Source organism: Anticarsia gemmatalis, chromosome 2, assembly GCF_050436995.1.
Source record: "Anticarsia gemmatalis isolate Benzon Research Colony breed Stoneville strain chromosome 2, ilAntGemm2 primary, whole genome shotgun sequence".
NCBI classification, from domain to species: Eukaryota; Metazoa; Arthropoda; class Insecta; order Lepidoptera; family Erebidae; genus Anticarsia; species Anticarsia gemmatalis.
Window position 1 is genome coordinate 5,886,329 of NC_134746.1, and position 19,269 is coordinate 5,905,597.

The window sequence follows — 19,269 nt, forward strand, 5'->3', positions numbered from 1 at the left end:
TAATGCTCGCCGGCTGTGAGCTCCGATAGATAGCCTCCGTCAAAAGTGTCGAAGTACACCCGCCCACGCTCGCAGTAATTGGACTTTCATGCATAAATAATTCCCCTTTATTCCACTAACATCGCTTTGTGTGCATACGTTTCAAAGGAAAATAATTAATGTTATTGTAAATGTCACTCACGCCCACGGCCTTTGTGCTGCACTGCTTTATAACGTAATTAAAGGCTATGGAGTAAATAAGGCTTTTCATTTAAAATATTATGGTTGGAAACTGAGGTACATTTTTATAACATAAATATTAAATTCTTTCGGAGCTAAAAGATTGTAGCTCCGTAACATAATCGCTGTGAGGTGAAGTTTGCTGAAACTACATTTAAGCGTCTGGCTGTGACAGAAAGCGAAGTCGACAAATAGTCACAGTTCGCTGAAGTCGAATAATAGCTCTTCTCACAATTTATATCGCCCGTTTCCTCTTAAACACTGTTGTGTATTTTTAGCGACCACTAATGAACTCTATTCTATTTTAGGATATGATGGCGTATATATCGAAATACGTGTCGAGAGTTTCACGGCTGGCTGCGTTTCATCAGAGGGGGTATTCGACAGCTCCCCCACTCGTTTTTTCTGAGGAGGTTCGAAACGCAAAGGCCGAACGTAAACCGATTGTCGCTCTAGAATCGACTATTATTACACATGGAATGCCGTACCCGCAAAACTTAGAGACGGCTATACAAGTGGAAAATATTATTAGAGAACGAGTAAGTTTCAATTACAGTTCGAACTTCAAAGAAATAAAAGCATTACATGTCTGGTGTATTCACTTTATTGTATTTGAGTGCTACGTTTTCGTAGACGCTGCGTAGCGCTCGTAGAACATAAAATATTGAAAAGAGGTTTTGAACATTATAGGTACTTGCTATCTTTAGGATTAAGAAAAGACTACAGAACTTCACATCATTTTATTTTAGAATTGATCTTAGGAAATCAATTACTTTTTTTTTCTCATTATGATGTTTTTTAGGGCGCAATACCAGCCACAATAGCCATCCTCAAAGGCCAGTTAACGGTGGGTCTGACAGAAGAGCAGATAACTTACCTGGCTCAAGCCAAGGGCGTGGTGAAGGCTTCCAGGAGAGACCTGGCTTCGATAGCCGCGGCTAAGTTAGATGGCGCCACTACCGTCGCGGGGACCATCATCGCTGCCGAACTTGCTGACATACCTGTGTTTGTCACTGGAGGAATAGGTAAGGTTTTGAGTCTTGATATTTTTAAAGTAGTGAATGTGGATTAGAGATTCTTATACTACTATCGATTAAGGGCAAACTATCGAACGATTTTATATCAAAAACTGATTAGCGCCTCTAGCGCGATCAGTAGGAACTATTTTTTATAAAGTTGTTATAAACGTCAAACGCTCGCTACTCGTTAGTATCGAGTGTTAAAAATAAATGTTTGATTGAAGTTAAATTTCCGATTGTAATGTTTTTAACAAAGATGCCTGAATTGTTAATACCGGAAAATGGCTTTTAAAAAAGAAAAATCTATTACATTTCACGTTCAAATACAGAGAAGAAATATTAAAAATCTCAAAGAAACTGTAACAAAGAAAGCAGGAAGTAAAGTAAAGTGATCTTAAATAAATACTTAATGTACTCTATCTAAAAGTTCTCTACCTTAATTTCCCGCTTGAACTCTATTATGAATAGAGCACACAGTCATTTCCCGTGAGTGCTACAAAGATGATAGATGACTATAGAGTTTTGCAATAAAAATGGGAAACGAAACAAATAGGTATCGGTTTTATTCTTAATTCTTTAGTTTAGGAATACAAAAGAAGTGTGTCAAGAAGAAAATATTGAGAAAATATTTTGTATTTACTGTTTGCATTTTTGTAAAAAATGCTTAAATTTTTAAGCCAGACGCTGAGTAGTAGTAGTAGGAGTATTCAGTATACTTAGGAAGTCAGGTTTCAACTATTTAATATTAAAAGATAACGTACAGAATAAAACGGTCGAATGAAGAATCTCGTAATGTTTTTAAGTCGGTTTAAAATAACATTCCTATTCGTACTTAGCATTTATCAATCTATACTAATTACTGTCAACATTATAAATAGATTATACTTGCATACAACAGGCTCACAGCTATCTCTAAAACACTTAAGTTGCCGAGAAACTAATCCTTAAACAGTTTTATACAAAGAATAGACCCAAGTTTACAACTAAGAATTATCTTAAACGAAACTCGTTCACACGACTAGACGAACGCGTACATACATCAAACATAAAAGATTCGAAGTGCAGTTCCCGTCGGATACAGGCCCTTGTTTGTGAAAAGCTTTCAGTTACGTAATAGCGGCTCCCATTACACCGTACAACTTGCAAGACAGCCACAAAACATGCAAATACTTCCCTCCATGTTGATGTACTTTACGCTTTTCATAGCTCCCAGTTTGTTTCACATATAAATACGAATTACCGACGAGGATGTGACAAGAGGGACGGACGGACATGACATTATAAATGTCCCGACCTAGGCGCCCTAAAAACTGTGACCCTAACAAGAAATTATTTGACCACAACGAATATATTGCGGTTTAATGTAATTTGGAACATTAACTAAGTTATTTGATGCGTATGTTCGCTGTTATTACTTCACACGTAACTGACACAATGTTTGTTCATGTTCCTGGAAGTCGTTACAACTGCCACAACACCCTGCTGACGACTCAAACTCTTCCATATTAACGTGAATCCTATTAAACATATAACGTCGCGGCAACATCAACGGTTAATGAGCCTGTTTACGACTACGATTTAAATAAAACGACAATCTTAATTAAACGTCCTCGAAATCATATGAAACGCGGAATTACACTTAATTGTATTTTTATTTGATTATTTTGTATAGCGGCTGTAATTTACGAGCGGTTAAACGAGTGTAAACAAGATTATGATCACGCCACTCTCGTACTAGGCGGTGCTAAGTCACGGTGTGGCAATCATCGTAAAAACACCGCGAGCACTTCAATTAGCCGTGCTTGTGAATGTACAAATGAATTTCAACGATATCACGGCTGGATTCAGCGCTTTGCTGGCGCATTCATTACCGCCGGTCGCATCGGCCGCGCCGCGCCGCACTCGTGCCGAACTCGCGATGTAATTAACAATGAATTCCGTGAAACAGGCTGCGATTTATCACCTTCCAGATAGCGTTTGTAGTGTTAGGCTTGTAGATTAGCGCTAATAGCACCAGTCTTATTCCATTTCCAGCGGTTTAAATGAACGTCAGTCAGGATAAAGTTTGGCAGCAAGGAACAGGGGATGGTTACTGCATGATAGGATAGATACAAAAAGGATTACGCTATATCGGCACTTCGCAACGACATGGGATGGCTGGGTGAGGCGAAAATGGCGAATTTCGAAAGCCGCCGCGTCGTTATCGTGTCGTCGACGATTTATTATAAAGACACCGCTAAACTAGAGGTCTTACAATCCGCCTTTCTATTTGAGAATGGACTGCCCAAAAAGAACTGTTTAAGTTTATGCCTTGGAAGGCGGTGTTGAAACATACTTATTATAGGTCATGGAATTAATGTAGATAGATATGTACATTAATTTCTGCTTGATAATTCCTACAGTACGTGTTTTTATCCGTAGGTAAATCTAACCACAAGGTATAGGGTACCTGTTACTAAATCATGAACAAGAATATATGATTAAAAGTTAGTACTTACATACAGGCTTAGTGTTTATGCATAGAAAAGATATTCCTACAAAATAAAAGATATCAAAGGAAAACATCGACTCGTCGTGATTTAATAAGTCTGAGCTCCTTTCTGTTAGTGCTATAATACTTATACATCATCCTGCCATTTCCACGTTACCTCATAGCTCGCGGAAACAAAGATTAATGTGCAAGTTTCCTTTGTTTTACACTGAAGGTGGAGTTTTAATCATTATTTGGATGGACCTCGTTTCTGAGGCGAGCCATTTACGTACCGGTGCTTAGTTTTATGAGCTGTAATAAAACGATAGAACACTAAGCCGCGAAATATATTGACACGATTGACGGCTTGTTATTCGAGATTATTCAATGTTTAGCAAGTATTCGTGGTATGGGTGAATACCTGCGCACTTACTGGAACATATTATGCATATATCGAGCTAAACTATGTCGGAGTGCGGGAACTGCGCGCTAGTTCGGGACCAGTGATGTAATAATCCCGTTTCCCGCGGCCCCAGCCAAAATACTTCGGCGACATTTTATTACACTCGCACAATCGATGTCGTTCGTAATTTTGACTTTTCAGCGTTTTATTCAATGGCGACTAGTTTTATACTGGAAACTTTTATTTTTATTAAGTTTTCACCAACCACTGAACGTCTGAAACAATTCAAGACAAATATTTTTGAACGGTAGTTCTTGTTTTAAGCTTGGGTTGTTTGGGTATTGACTTTAGATATTTTAAGATATAATGTTATTAGAGTCAATAGTGAGTTGTTATAGAAAGATGCCTTGGGCTACATGCGGGCCATGTCATGTCTTCTTATGGGACTCATTATTTTGCTTATGACGTAGTTTGCACGTTTGTAACGGCCGGAATATAAATAGAAAAAAATTCTAGTGATTGCATTTGCCGCTAGGTGGCGTGCACCGTCAAGGCGAGAGCACGTTGGATGTGTCGGCAGACCTGAACGAGCTGGGACGTAGTAAGACCCTTGTAGTCTGCAGCGGCGTCAAGTCTATATTAGATATCGGAAGAACCCTCGAATACTTGGTAACTATAATAATATTACTTTAATTTTGTTTTCGATTGTCTTTAGTAATTTTTAATACCTGAAAAATAATTGTATCAAATCAGGAATATTTCATACAGATTAAAAGCTTTATTATCGACAGATTATAAGCTTTTTGATACCATTCATTTTAAATAATGCATATTACACCATCAGAAAAACAATTTAGATGGATTTTTGTTGATTCTGGCTTTGCTTAAGCACTTGTTAAATGCACAATATAAGGATATTTCCGAAATATTGAGTTGTTCAGCTACTATTGTAGTTAACTGTACATGACTTATTTAATAATCAGTATTAAATTAGGAAATCAAAAATCTTCTTTCCCTCATACAATTTATTAGAATGACAAGCAAAATATTAAACTTCGTATATCAGCTATGTGCATAAATAAGTGTCGTATGAACGAACATTAGCAACGGGTGTAAACAAAAGCCTTATTCTGCCGGCTGGTCATATTCCCGCGCGACTTGTAAAAATAACCCAAGGTAACTTTTGCCATCTTTTGTACACCAGTCGAAGATTCACACGTAAATAAGTTAGTATTTACTGTATTGATTATGCTTTGAGCTCGTTTTATGACAGTGCATTTGAAAGTCTTTCCCTTTGGCATAAGTTACGATAACTTTCGAACAAGTTTATTTATCAGATAATCAAAAATTCAAGCCCATATTATTATGTATAATCTAACTAATAACCTATACACACTAATCTAAACCAAATATTTTTTTTTTAAGAAAAGAACATAGTATGTTTAAATAAGTAATTTTGCAATGCTCTGCTTATAATTTTTTGTGAATATTTTTTTGTGAATATGCTAGGCAAATAATAATATAGTCTGCCAATAAAAAACCCTACGTATGTACGTAGACATAAATGCAAAATACCTATCGATAAAGTAGTAGATGGTACTCGTTTTGTTCTAGGAAACTCAAGGAGTATGTGTTTGCGCCTTCGGGGATTCCAATGATTTCCCAGCGTTCTACACGCCGAAGTCCGGATATAAAGCGCCTCACCGCGTAGCCGATGCGTCGCACGCAGCGCAAGTGCTACACGCTACGCACGCGCTACGACTCGCGTCGGGCATCGTAGTCGCCGTGCCAATACCGCACGAATATGCTATGGACGGTAAGACTTCAATTAAGTTGTTAATTTTGTAAAGGTAGTACATAGGATTTATGTAAAGCCATATTGTTTATTGTTTGATTCTTCTCTTTACCTCTCGACATGTTGGTTGTTCGGATAGTCATTTAGTTTTTTGTGGAAATGAATGACAATTTTGAGTTGCGTGAATTGTGTTGAAAAAAACTTGGTATTTGAGATATTATGTATGGAGGACTTTTTTGGTTCTTTACCGATTTTCACAAAATATAATTAAACATAATCTTATTTGAAATTATCTCTAACAGCTGTTGTAGAAAATAATCTCATTTCGAAATTAATTGTGTAGAGAAAGTGATAGAAGAGAGCATTCGCGTTGCGCTGCAGGAGGCGGAAGAGAAAGGGATCCGGGGCAAAGAAGTGACGCCATTCATTCTGTCTGCGGTCGCCGGCGCCACCCGCGGCGCCTCGCTCGCTGCCAGTATCCTTTTATTTACTACTCCATAACACACTTCTTTTATTAAATCGCAATTGTTATTCTAATTAAATCTTACCGTCTACATACGTAGCAGCAATGAAACACCTTTTTAGAAGATTATTTTTCTTTGCTATAAATGCTCAAAAACAAATAACAACGGTCTAGACACGTTGTCTATTCTCAGCTATAGATGCTACAAAACAATGAACTCATTAACATGAAAAAGTAAGAAGGCGCTAAAATAAAAGTCGAACTCGGTTTTATCCAGTGAATCGTAAGAATCCATTCGAAGTTTCCCTCTTCGCAGAATAATTACGAGATCGTTAAAAATACTTAATAAGACTTTAGCTGCTGTGTAATTCTGTCGTAAATTAAATGTGTAGAAACGCCAACGGTCTATAAATGATAGTAGTGAAGCTAATTGCCACAATTTCTTTCTTTAACGAGTCTCAGACATCGCCCTCATAAAGAACAACGCGAAAGTGGGAGCCGATATTGCCGTCGAATTTAAAAAACTGAAGAACGTTGACAATTTGGAGAATGCGTTTAATATTGGAGTCGCGAAGGGCGGTGGGAAATGTACGTCGAATTCTGCGAGACATTTTCACAGTTCGTGTGGAGCGTGGGCGAGCGCGGCGCCCGCTGATGACACGCCATTGTTGGAGCCGAGCGCCACGCGCGGCGGCGACGTGCTGGTGATCGGCGGAGCGAACGTCGACAGAACTTACCGCCTCAAAGAAGAGCGCGCTCAGGTGAGTACAGTGTCTGACACCGGGGCGTGAATTACCTGCGCCTTATTGATTTAGGCATTTTGTATATGTACTTATTTCTTTGACTGTTCAATTATTTCATGTATTTTTAGTACATTCGGGTAATTTTATATGTAATGTATCAAGGAAAAATAAAATGAAAAGCCACAACATTTTAACAAACTCTTTATTTAATGCATTTATTATGATAATATTAGCTCTCAGTCGCCTAGTGCGTACCTTCGGAAAGTTGTAACAACTCTACTATAATAATGAAACACACATAACAAGGAAAACATTCAAAGTATCGTGACAGTAGAGAATTCAAAAGATTACGTACAGTGATACTATCCGTAGAAAGATAGTGTAGTATACAGATTAACATCGGACCACTCCTCGCACATCGTATGACGAACTCTACTCAATGCTACTGCGTACCTCGTCATATGATGGCATGGAATCACGGTGAACATTGAAATTTCAGTACAAAGTATAAGTAATAAAATCAGTGTAGTGTTAAGGTAAACAAGGAAAACAATTGACATTGTTTCCAATGAGTGGTCGAGTCCAAAGGCGGCTCGAAGTACATCAAACGAGTGGCTAGTAGTAGTAGTAGTAGTAGAATAGTGTACGACTGTACGTACTTATACGTCGGAAGTGTAGGCAGCACATCAGAGACGAGTTTATGTTCCATTTATTTAAGTATATCCATTAATTTATAATAAACATAACATCAGTTATACAATTTATAAGCCAAGGCACATGTTATTTTACCGTTTTTTTTGGAAGAAATGCAGGATTTAGATTGGATCCTAGCTACAAATTATTCAACTTTCCGAATATAGGTACAAATTTTTATAAGATTGGTACATTCATGTGACAACAATATTAAAAAACTATTTTTCTGCATAAATTCACAAAATATTATACCTACTCTAAGCGAACATAACTTCGTACTCGTCATTACAATATATCTATAAAGTTAGTTCGTAAAAGTACAAATATGTATGAATGTAGGTAGGTAGTCGAACATCGGGTGAATGACCTCGCCGCTACGAGATCGGCACGACGCCGCCACGAGCTCGTCTCGCAGCGATGTCGGATCGTGATCGTGACACTTCTACACGCCATGGATAGGTTTCACCTATATTTGACACAGCCATTAATAAATTTTACCTAATTCCTTACATCATGAGATTATTGTAATACTTTATATGCGCAGTCTAGGTTGTTAGCGCGATCTCTTCGAAACATTAGCGTTACGTGTGTACTCTGTCGAGTTAATGATCAGTTGTAAGTAGTACGAAACATTTTAAATTCCTCTGCCGTAAAATAAAATGTTATTAATAGTGTAGTCGTTCGCTTTATACTGTTTACAAGCATATAATTGTAGGCACTACGTCGTTTAAGCTCATATCAGTACTATTTTTGTCAATCTGTCCATGCACAATTACTCGCATACTACACATGTACAAATTATTTTTATTATTTACATTTACCGACAACATTAGGTATGATAATGAGAACTAGATTTAAAATAGACAAGGAGCGAGTGTCGCCGCGGCTCGCTCTCGCCCGACTCATGTAACATGTAATCATGTAAGGAAAGCTGTCAAAACAAACTTGTGTGTGAGTGCGACGCCTCGCTGACACAAGTCACTGAAGCCACCCAAGCGGTGTCTGACATGTCTGGCGATGTCTTGCGATGTCTGCGATGTCTGCGATGTCTGGCGAGATGTCACATCTCTCTCTAGTCTACGCGAGTACTGCTCGGGGTGTCGTGCAACTTCCAAGCAGGATACAAATACTTATAATAAACTAAGAACTCTATGATATACATGGAATATCCTACGGAAAGTAACCGAAAACACAGCAGATGGGTCAAATGGAAGCGAATCGTTTCATTTTATAATTCAATTCATCCAATCAACCGGATTGTAGTAGGTTCCACATTAATATGCAGTGATTTTTGCCATAACTATATTCAACTATCAAAACAAACAAGACAAGTCTATATTTTAAAGTACATATATTTATATCTAATTTTTTTCATAATATATTTATGCCCGAAATAATGATGAGCATGCTGACAAAAATCACTAAACACAATGCGAAACCCGTAGTGTGAACGATTTCAGAAATATTATTATTAAACAACACATACAATTCGATATAAATTGAAGACAATGAATAAAGTGACATGAAACTTGTAAAATACATATTATAATAATTTTCGTAAATCTATTGGTATACAATCAAAAACTGTTATGTCTTACGGCTAAACAATCATCATAATTAATCTTAATATTGGTTGATTCCCGTTATTTAGTGCTATAAATATTAAAATCGTAATCGAGTATACAGATACAATATATGTAGGATGGATTTACTGCGCTCTCCTAGTAGCCGATGTAGCCGATGTAGCCGATGTAGCCATTATGTAATGCCGTTGATAGTTGCGCTGGCGCGTGGCGCGTGGCGCGTGGCGGAGACGGCGTTTCCTCACATGCGACGATGTGCGATACCTCTGGTATCTTTCTCTCTTGTCGTTTCCCTAGGGACCGTAAAGTAAAACATATTTTTATGTGTCCTATGCACCTACCAAACCAATATTAATCGCCAAATTTAGGAACTAAACACAAGCTTTGCTCGATCAATCGATTTCACATTGTCTAAATTACACAAATATCGTTCGATGCACTTTCATAATATTCGTACCTCAGTTCACAACGTTCTTATCGACAACACTCTAACGCGTACTTGCATCGCTGGTACAGTTTTACAGGGCTACCACTATCTATGAACATAACATACGGTTTAGTCCTACCGACGATATCGGTACTCGCAATTGACAGCGGCGATGAGATCAGCGCCACGACGGACGCTGTAGAGCGTGGGGGCCGCGCGAGGGGCCGCTCAAGCTCCGTGCTTACAACTCGAACTCGGAGCGGGTATGTCGGCGGTGGTCGAGGCGCACGCGGGCGGCCGCGCGGCGCACGCACACGGGCGGGCCGCGCCCCAGCGTCGGCTCCAGCTCGCAGCCGGCAGCCGGGAACGAGCGCCATCGCCGCCCGAACAGCCGCTCCAGGTAACATCTTAGTCAGATTCGAGTCGCTGCACTGTCCGCCGCGAGGGGTCTGTAGTCTCCTCTAGCGAGTTCGCGCATCTCGCAATTGTTATTCCCATTAATTGTCTTGGGACCTAAGGGTTCGTCGTGTATACTCCGCCGCGAGCACGGCTCCGAGGCTCGCCCGAGTAGTGCTTCGCGTTCTCCGGCTCGCTCCGGGCTCCCGCCGTGCGCTCGGACTCCGCCGTTAGCGTTCACTGCGTTCACTATGACTGTCTGCGACAGCGGCCCGCCGTGGAGCGGGCTGCCGTCGAGGAGCTCTCCGGCTCCGAGCTCGCTGCGTAATATTCTAATTTTTTGAATCATCTCCTTTATTTCGTATCGGAGGATTCCGAGGAAGCACAATTTTAAAAATGCTATGACGCAATACCCTAACACGAACAACGCGTCTGCAGTTCTTCGAAGCCAAACGAGTAGTCTCTCAGCACAGGCCGCCGTGTGCGGCGCACAGTGCACAGGAGTGAATGGTGCGGGAGACGTGGCCGACGTTACGGCCAGCAGCGCCGGTGTCACTGATGACGTGTGAGCTGGTATACGGCAACAACTGGCCGGCAGCGTTGTTCTGTTAAAAGCAGCAAAGTCAGCGGGTCCCGTTACTCCGCAACAACGCTGTTCTCTCTGTAGGCGATCCCAAGCCTGGGAGAAGTCTACGTCCGTGTCGTAATCTTTGGCTAATCTTAGCCGCAGCTGAGGCCGAAGCTCACGACAGACACGTTCGAAGCGGAACGCCCAGTAGACTCCGATAGCGGCGTCCCCGACGAGCAAAGCCAGCAGCGCCAACCAGTAGGCGTTGAGCATGCGCTCTGATAGTCTCAGAGCCGCGAGACAGCCGAGGAGCTGGAGCAGGCCCGCCTGCGCGGGTAACGCCGCGTACCCGTACAGGAAGCCGGGCTGAGCGACTCCGAGACCAGGTACGAGCGCGCGTCTGTAGTCGGCGAGCGCGCGGCCCGCTGCCGCGCAAAAAGCCAGCGCCCCTAGCAACAGCGCGCCGTTGCACGCGTAAATCCAGATGCGGTAATAGCGCATTGCGCGATGCGCGGCGGGGTGCGCGGGGCGCGCGGGCGGCGGCAGCGTCATGGTGGCGGGCGCCGCGTCATGGCGCCGCCCGCGCCCGCGCCGCCGCCACGCGCCGCGCCCCACGCCTCTGTAACACACCACAACAAAACTACCATTTAATACTCCTGAAGAATACTGACAAAGTGGTAAAAGATTGCAATCCTCCAAAACTCGCAGTTACAATAGATATGGTTTTCCATATTTACATTAACATCGTTATGTATGTATATTTAGTTGTATACATAACTACTATTACAGTCTCGCGTTACAGAGCAACATTAAAACTTTTTTGTTGAGTTTAATAGAAATGATAACTTGTAGAAGATTCTAATATGGAAAAATATCGTAAGAGATACGGTATGGAAAATCCAATTAAATAAAAATATTGGAGCGGCATGCCCCTATACTTGATCAAACTTCGTTCTCGGTGGAATATCTTGAAGAGACTTAAATTAGGAAGTTAGGAAGAAAGTGTGCGTAATAAAAAAAACGTTTTAGATTACAGAAATAGGTCATACGAATATAAAAGATACCACAAATAATACAATTTTAATAAAGATTTATCATGAAAATAAATCTCCTGCAAAATTCATTCGTAAAAATATCTACAAGCTTTGGGAAAACCGGAAAAATCTAGTGGGAGAATCAAGAGGTTTGTTTCAAAGTAGCGTAATGTAACCGTAAGCGCCTCGTGAGAATAGTGTAAATGCTTGGTATGTAGCTCACGTCAATTAGAGATACAGATACGCATCACGGTTTCCCCTTTATTTACTCATTCTGTACTCTATTACCTTGATTGTATGCAAACTATTATACAGATCGTTCTAGCATCAGACAATTACCATTATGTGATACCCTTGCATTAGAATGTACGTGTTTGTGTGTATAAGTAGCAGTAGAACGAATAAAATGTTTACATATTATAGTGAAAGTAGTGGAAACTGGAAAATTGCTGGTCCTCTTGCAGTAGAATGGATCTAATGTGTAAATAGAGCGACGTTAGTGTAGGTGGTTAGTTGTTAGAGCACCGAGAAAAGGAGCTAATGTTGTCTAAAAAGAAAGTCTCGTAAAGATGGCAGTAGTGGCTTGCTTTGTGCAAAGGTTTGTGAAATTGCACAAGATTGCACGCGAGGTATGCATTTTTTTCCATATTTTATAAGTATAAATTACAGGGCAGCTTTAAAACTTTCTAAGTTATTTATCGCTACTAAGACAGACAAGAATGTAGTGATATTTTTTATGCTTTTGTACTTCAACAAGTTCAGCTACAAACGTCTTTAAAAAATATTTTCTGTAGTTTAGTTTTTTAGTTTGTGGTACAGTCCTAGTGTTAAAGTAACATTTGTATAAATATAGTAGGTAAAAGAAAGGTAGTCTTACAATCCGCCGCCCGTGCCGTGAGCGAGAGCTCTGGCTAGTCACAGGAGAGGGCGCGCGACCCTCAGTAGTGCGCCTACCACACCGGTGCGGGGCCTGAAACAACACATACAATATTATTACATAATCATACATTATAACACAAAATTATAACAAATCGGCGTAAACTTGTAAACCTAATCTGACACAGGGACCATTTAGTGAGACATTTTCTACAGTCAGTAAACGTTTAAGATGTACTCAAAAATTAGTTTCTGCAACACTCGTTCAGGGCGCTGATCAGATTTCATACAAAATTTGTTATATAGCTAGCCGATTTTCGATAGCCGATAGTAGAAAATATTGTCAGTAAGAGATTTGAAGTTTAGAAGCATGAGCAATTGAAGATAAGTGGATTTGTTGGCTGTATCCGTTAGTAGACTAAAGCCTAATAGTCGATAGAAAATATTAAAATGCTTGTAAAAGCTATAAAATAAAGTCAAAAGCCGTGTGCCTACGTAAATAAATAAGGTGCATCATTGAATAGGACGGGCGACAATGTAGTGAGGTCCATTGTTGTTGTTATATATCACAACTAGCGGTATTGTTGGCACCAACGCTCCGGCACAACTTGTCGGGCTTGCCAGGAACATGTTGCAACTTGCAGTATACAACATGTTTCAGTGTATAACTTACTATGTTCTGGGAGCTTTATGTTTGGTCATTTATGTCCGATTATGGCAGAATTCTGGTGAAAAATCGTTAAGCAATTACAATAGTTGCGCTGCTTCTTTTGTTGGCGTCTACTAAAACTATAGGCACCAGTAGTCGTCTACTAGAGACCCCATTTTTTTTTAGTTTACGTCAGTATTTTTTGATATTCTGTAAGCTAGTCTTTTTTTTAATTAGAACCAATTAAACCTTGCTTCTAATTAAGACTACTCCAACCTATTATCGCAAGTAATATTTAAATATTCTTCAATGTTTCAAATCAATTTTACAGTCGATTAGTGGTCACCTCTACAGTAATGGTTGTAGTGCTGTGTGACCTGTACGGCCTTCGTGGAATGCCCACAGGCCTGGGCAGTGGGGCGAGGCGGTACCACTAAAAATATCACGTCGACATTACAAGCATAATGGCTTCAAGACGACTTGACATTTCACGCCGGCGGTCATCCGTCACAGATAATATACCGTCTACTCGACCAAAGCACTACAACCCTTTATTACAATGCCGTAGACCATAAAGGGCATACTCGTAAAACGCGCAATACTGATTTCGTTGAAGTTCATAGTTACTTTCATTTATGTCCTCTCAAAAGTAGATTCATAATATATGTATGGTCTAATTTTATGAAATGCAGGTAACGTAAGACGCGATGTCATCAAAAATAAAAATTATAATTAGAGATGTTATTTCTGAAAACCAACGAGCTGTTTTTATTTATTAAAATATGCATTATTTCAGTTGGGTTTCAAACGTAGTTCCTTTGATAACAGCCACATTTTTCGTTCAACGAAAATAAAAATACGCTAAAACTTTACTTTACTTAGAGTTTAACAATAACAAAATTGTTCAATTCCATTTCATTAGTTCGTTACTTCGTTGGTTCGAGTTAAGCGCCATTTTGTAACGCGATCAAGGGGCACATGATAGTTCAGCAGGTTGATTCTAGTCACGTTCCCACTAATATGTTCTTGCTCTTCTCCACAGAGCATACTTGGCTGTTACGCCACCACTAACGGGGTCGACGCTTTCCTTTTCAGTGGCCTGTTTGCTATTAGCTCTCCATTGAACTGAAGCGGGATACTAGCGGCAAATTGGATCGACAAACTACAAGAAAAATAAGCTGCAAACGAAAGCGAGATATAAAATTGACAACCGAGTGCTCTCATGATCGCGCTGCGATTTATTTCGAGTTTATGTTCACCGGCTATGTTGACCGAAGTTCTTCGCAAATGTGTGTTTAAGCTTAAGAATGCTGTTATCTTTATTGACATTGTTAGGAGCTTCTTGTAACAAGAAATACTATTTTTATCATTAGCCTTAAAAGTGACCACTATATTCACTGGCTAGCCATTTGTTAAACGACTATTCCAATTGGACATACATCACTATTATATTACTTTTAAATGGCGCGTTATTGCGATGACAAAGCACAAAATATTTTAAGCTCGACATTACGTTCAGAATGGAACTGCCAATTCCTATTTGTTGGTCGGTGGAGTGACGAGCTTTACTCGAAACGACGGTCGCTCGGGGCTCGCTACGTATTCGGTCTGTTTTCGCAATTTCCGTATTGATTGGTAACATTTAGCCCGCGCGGGGCACGACGTACATCATCGAAAATTTTCGCTGCGAAATGTTAATTACTACCATACCTCCACGTACATTTTTGTACGCTTTCGCTCCCGTCCTTTGAAAACTGATCTCGAAGAATGCAAATGTGCTCCATACAAAGTAGAAAGAATGCGCATAAATTTAGTTATGAATTTGTGCCAAAGCAAGGAAACATAAATCATGCACACAACATAATGTTTCAAGGGTATTTGGGTTTATTTGCTGGAATATTTTTAAGGCATTGTTTATATACAACTATTAATTTGGGGTAAACTATTACACTATTAACCTAAAAACCTGCTGCCTTGAAGGCCACGTACCAAACCGTTGATAGAGAGATCCCGGTTTCGAATTTGGTAATCTATCGAAAAAATAAAAGCGAATAACTATTCCAAGAACAACAAACTACTGAAATAAAATTTTACTGACTTTTCCTAAAGGCGAACGCTTTTTATATGATATGATTTGTATGGAGTATTTAGTGATTAGAGAGTTTTTATTTGCTAAGGGAGAGAGGGCGAGAGAGAATACAAGGGAGACCTATACTTAGCGAGGGAAGAATTCGTCTGGACTGATAATTAGATAGAATTAGTAACATGGCCAATTGAACTCATTCCTTTCTTATTCGACATTATCGACAATGTCTAATAGAAGGAACGCAATCGGTTAATTGATTAATTATATACAAGCAATACCATTTAGTGCAATGAAAACTAGCATATTAGCTAAATGAAAGTTAATCCCGCATGCGTCAGTACTTTAATCACGTCAAATCTATCACTTTAAGTGCATTTTCCAGCTCAAGCAATTGCGAGCTACTCTCAAACATATTGGTACGTGTCTGTTTTAATCAATCTAGATAAAACCATCCTCTTTCTCTCTGAAATATTTATTTGGGCCTTTAATATATGTGTTTATTTAACTGGTAAAACTTATTGCTGTAATATAAACAGACGTTTTATTTAGTTCTTAGTACGAAATTTAAAATAGTATATATGTTAGAATTTATATGTAATTAATGAAGGTTAGTATGTTTCCAGTAGTTATTCACACACTTATGTAATGTTGTGCTCTGTCGACGATACTATAGCGTATTAGGTACGGTGATCAACTGTTTTGCATACGGGTCATGAGTTCGATTCCTATGCAGTGTAAATATACATACATGATCCTGTACTAGTTCTCGCAACCGATTCGAGATGTTAATAAACAATTTTTATAATCATACATACGGTGCATTACATTGCAAATACTGTAAAGCACGTCACTCAACAGCTAAATGCTCTATGCACACGGAATTAACGAATAATATGTAGTGACATGACAAGATATCGTCATCCGTTTAATTCGGTAGCACGATTTTGTACAGTCGGTACTTTGAAGCACCGAGAGTTTGACATTTAAAACATTCTGCCATAATAGTTCCCACGACACCTGTGAGAGGCGCTGATCAGATTTTCATACAAAAATTATCGAAAATCGACAGTGGTAGAGAATCGAGATACAGTACATCATCATCGGACTAATAAGAGCGGCTCATTTCCCTGTCCAGTGAAACAGTAAGCTAAGTGTCTACGTATGTAGGAGACGCCTACGCTTCCTGCTCGGGTGTAAATGCCTCATTCGATTTGACTAATGAAGTGTCTATAGACTCGCCTGAATTTGGTGTCATCCAGGGTACAAATGTACGACCGAGTTGAATTCACTCGCGTGGGTGAAACTTATCCAGTAAAGTATGATTATTTTATTCATGTACTTTTATGTTTTACTTATAATTGTTACTGTTTGTGTTACTTAATATTTCTAAGATTTAGATCATAGTTTACAATAATCTTGAACTAATTTTGTTAGTAAAATATTTTGATAAAGTGTGTTATGTAGAACAAACACGAAATTTGGATTTTACATTGTTAAACTAATTATTTTTTTACTGTACAAGCACACACTAAAACACAACCTAAAAATTACAGTACTTTCTAAATTCTACATAGGTAATTATGGATTTTCAATTGCCTCCAGTGAACTACAATCCGATTCTTTTAACCATTTATTTTCAACCATAGTCGTGAAATCTTCCGAAAAACAATTACTTCATACATCAAAATGAACTATGTAAGAGACGACAAAGGTTTTATCAATCACCCAATTAGTATACATCTTTCGTAGCAGATGCTAGTTAAAAAGTGATATCGTGTTGCGTGTTGAATAATTCAGTGTGCCCATTGTGCCCAGTGTACCCAGTGTCCCCAATGTGCCCAATGTGCCCAATGTACCCAATGTGCCACGCGGGGTCGTAGTTTAGGGTTAAATCCAGTACGATACGGCTTTAGTTGCCTCGACCCGTGTCACTACACTACTATAGTAAGGTCCTAGCGACTCGTGAGGAAGTCCGGAGATTTCGTGCTACGTCCTATGTCATCAATGTCTATTAAAGAAGGTGTGGAAATAAATGTTTCGCGTTAACTTTTTTGTATTTTTGATTTTTTTTTTGTTGAATGGAATCTTTGTATAAGAATTGTTAAACATTAAAAAACCTAGAGCGCAAATAATCGAGTCATTAAAATCCTTAATACAATTAAGAATGGCAAATTTGCAAATTGTCATGCCGTTTCTATCATTCTCATTCTATAATAATAAACTCATTAGTAACTGAAACTAATGAGTACAGAGTTTCAACATTCATAACGGTATCCATTCAAATCGCACATCAAACCAGCATGAATATGCTTCGTAAATGCTTTCAAACATCCGCCCAGGCGCATACAATCAAGCAGGCGAATGCCTTACGTATTCAAAGAATCAATAGTAGCAATTATGAACGATCAACCGGGTAAAGCCTGTAAAAGCTCGCGTTTTTTCCAATGTAAAGCCTCCACCGGCAGCGGCATTTCAACTCGTGCACAAAGTAATGAATCTGTCAACGTGCAGTCAAAGTGAATAGGAATTAGTGCTGCGATTTAGTTGATGAACCCTTTTAATGATATTTTGATAGCTTGAGGTTTCTATGAGGTTTTTGTAATTAAGGCTTTAACTTTGCTCTGAAATTATGGCGTAGTTTGACTTTTTAGGGGTCAACATTATAGCTCAAGTTATATTAATTTTTTTGACTGAAATCTGTATAGGAAGAGAATGAGTTCTACGGGAAAAACCTATTAATAATTTAGTATCAAAATAAAAATATAGCAGATATGAATAAAATACTGGTAACAATTTTGAATAGATTGCGTTGCAACACGCAGTTCGATTGTATCGACCATCATATGTGCAGCAGTTTAGATAACAGACGCTACACATCACTCGTTCGGACAATATTTGCTTTGACACGACTATAGTATATCCGAATGGTCGAACACAAAACGAAACAAGCTCAAATATTCGAATACATCGCATCACTAACTGGCGCGAGATCGCTTGTGCTACACAATTCACATTCGATCCATGTACGATCGTAAAACCGCTTTGTTTTCTCACCAATTTCAACTTTTGATCTCACTATTGTCAGTGTTTGTTTGTTTCTGATCCACTCCCGGTTTTGCTGTTTTGTTGTGCGATCGCGGAAGTTCTCAATTGTAGAGACATGTTAGTTTCTGAGGATTTACAATATGCGTGCTAGCATAAGTATTACGTCCAAGAACATTTCGGCGATAATTAAATTCTACATTATTACATTATTATACACGTTGATTGATTCACCTAGTTTCCTGTATTTATTTAAGTAAAGCAATCTTCTTAAATAATAACAAAATAACGCGCTGAATGAAATACGGAGCCCGACCTTCTCTATCGCAAGTGCGGTACCTAAAACATTGGGTAGCCGCCGCTATTAATCTCTACCTTTGATCCCCCACACTATAAGAGGGGCTTTGTTCATCGAATCTCGCTAATTGGACGTATTGCCCATTCGCGTAACAGGATGAGCCGGACCGAGCCAGTATGCACTTAATGTATCAGCTCGCAGACTACAATACAATTTCCAATACAACTGTTAAAGCCTGAATAGTTATTACGCGATCTGTTCTGCTCCGAGCGAGTAATTGCTTCCAAGATAGAGAAATACTCATAACTCCTAAGGATTATTGTGTTTCCTTCAGAATAAAAATAAAATACTTTATCTTTTAATTTCATCGTAAAACGTTTTCTTCTCTAAAAATACAGTTTTCCGTTCCGGAGAGCTCGCGATAACAATCTTATGGCATGCTTTTGTTAAAATATTTTTATTGCTTTATTTTGTTACCTCCTATAAAGTTAGCTCTTTTAAAGCT

At 39.1% G+C, this 19,269-nt stretch overlaps 2 protein-coding genes across 3 annotated transcripts in view; one reads left to right on the forward strand and one right to left on the reverse strand.

Moving 5' to 3' along the window:
• The window catches only part of LOC142981026 (uncharacterized), a 116,383-nt gene that overhangs the window by 8,763 nt on the left and 88,351 nt on the right, over window positions 1-19,269 (forward strand). Inside the window, exons 2-7 of the mRNA XM_076126681.1 lie at window positions 528-758; window positions 1,022-1,244; window positions 4,647-4,780; window positions 5,726-5,927; window positions 6,250-6,381; window positions 6,832-7,130. Of these exons, the coding sequence (XP_075982796.1) occupies window positions 531-758; window positions 1,022-1,244; window positions 4,647-4,780; window positions 5,726-5,927; window positions 6,250-6,381; window positions 6,832-7,130 (1,218 nt within the window). The 5' untranslated portion in view covers window positions 528-530. The remainder of the gene's footprint in view (window positions 1-527; window positions 759-1,021; window positions 1,245-4,646; window positions 4,781-5,725; window positions 5,928-6,249; window positions 6,382-6,831; window positions 7,131-19,269) is intronic.
• Window positions 7,297-19,269, reverse strand: part of LOC142981034 (uncharacterized) — a 79,667-nt gene continuing 67,694 nt past the window's right edge. For both annotated transcript variants that reach the window (XM_076126692.1, XM_076126699.1), the window contains 2 exons: window positions 12,691-12,783; window positions 7,297-11,398 (listed from right to left, as the gene is read on the reverse strand). In XM_076126692.1, coding sequence (XP_075982807.1) covers window positions 10,228-11,331 — 1,104 coding nt within the window. In that variant the 5' untranslated portion in view covers window positions 11,332-11,398; window positions 12,691-12,783 and the 3' untranslated portion in view covers window positions 7,297-10,227. The remainder of the gene's footprint in view (window positions 11,399-12,690; window positions 12,784-19,269) is intronic.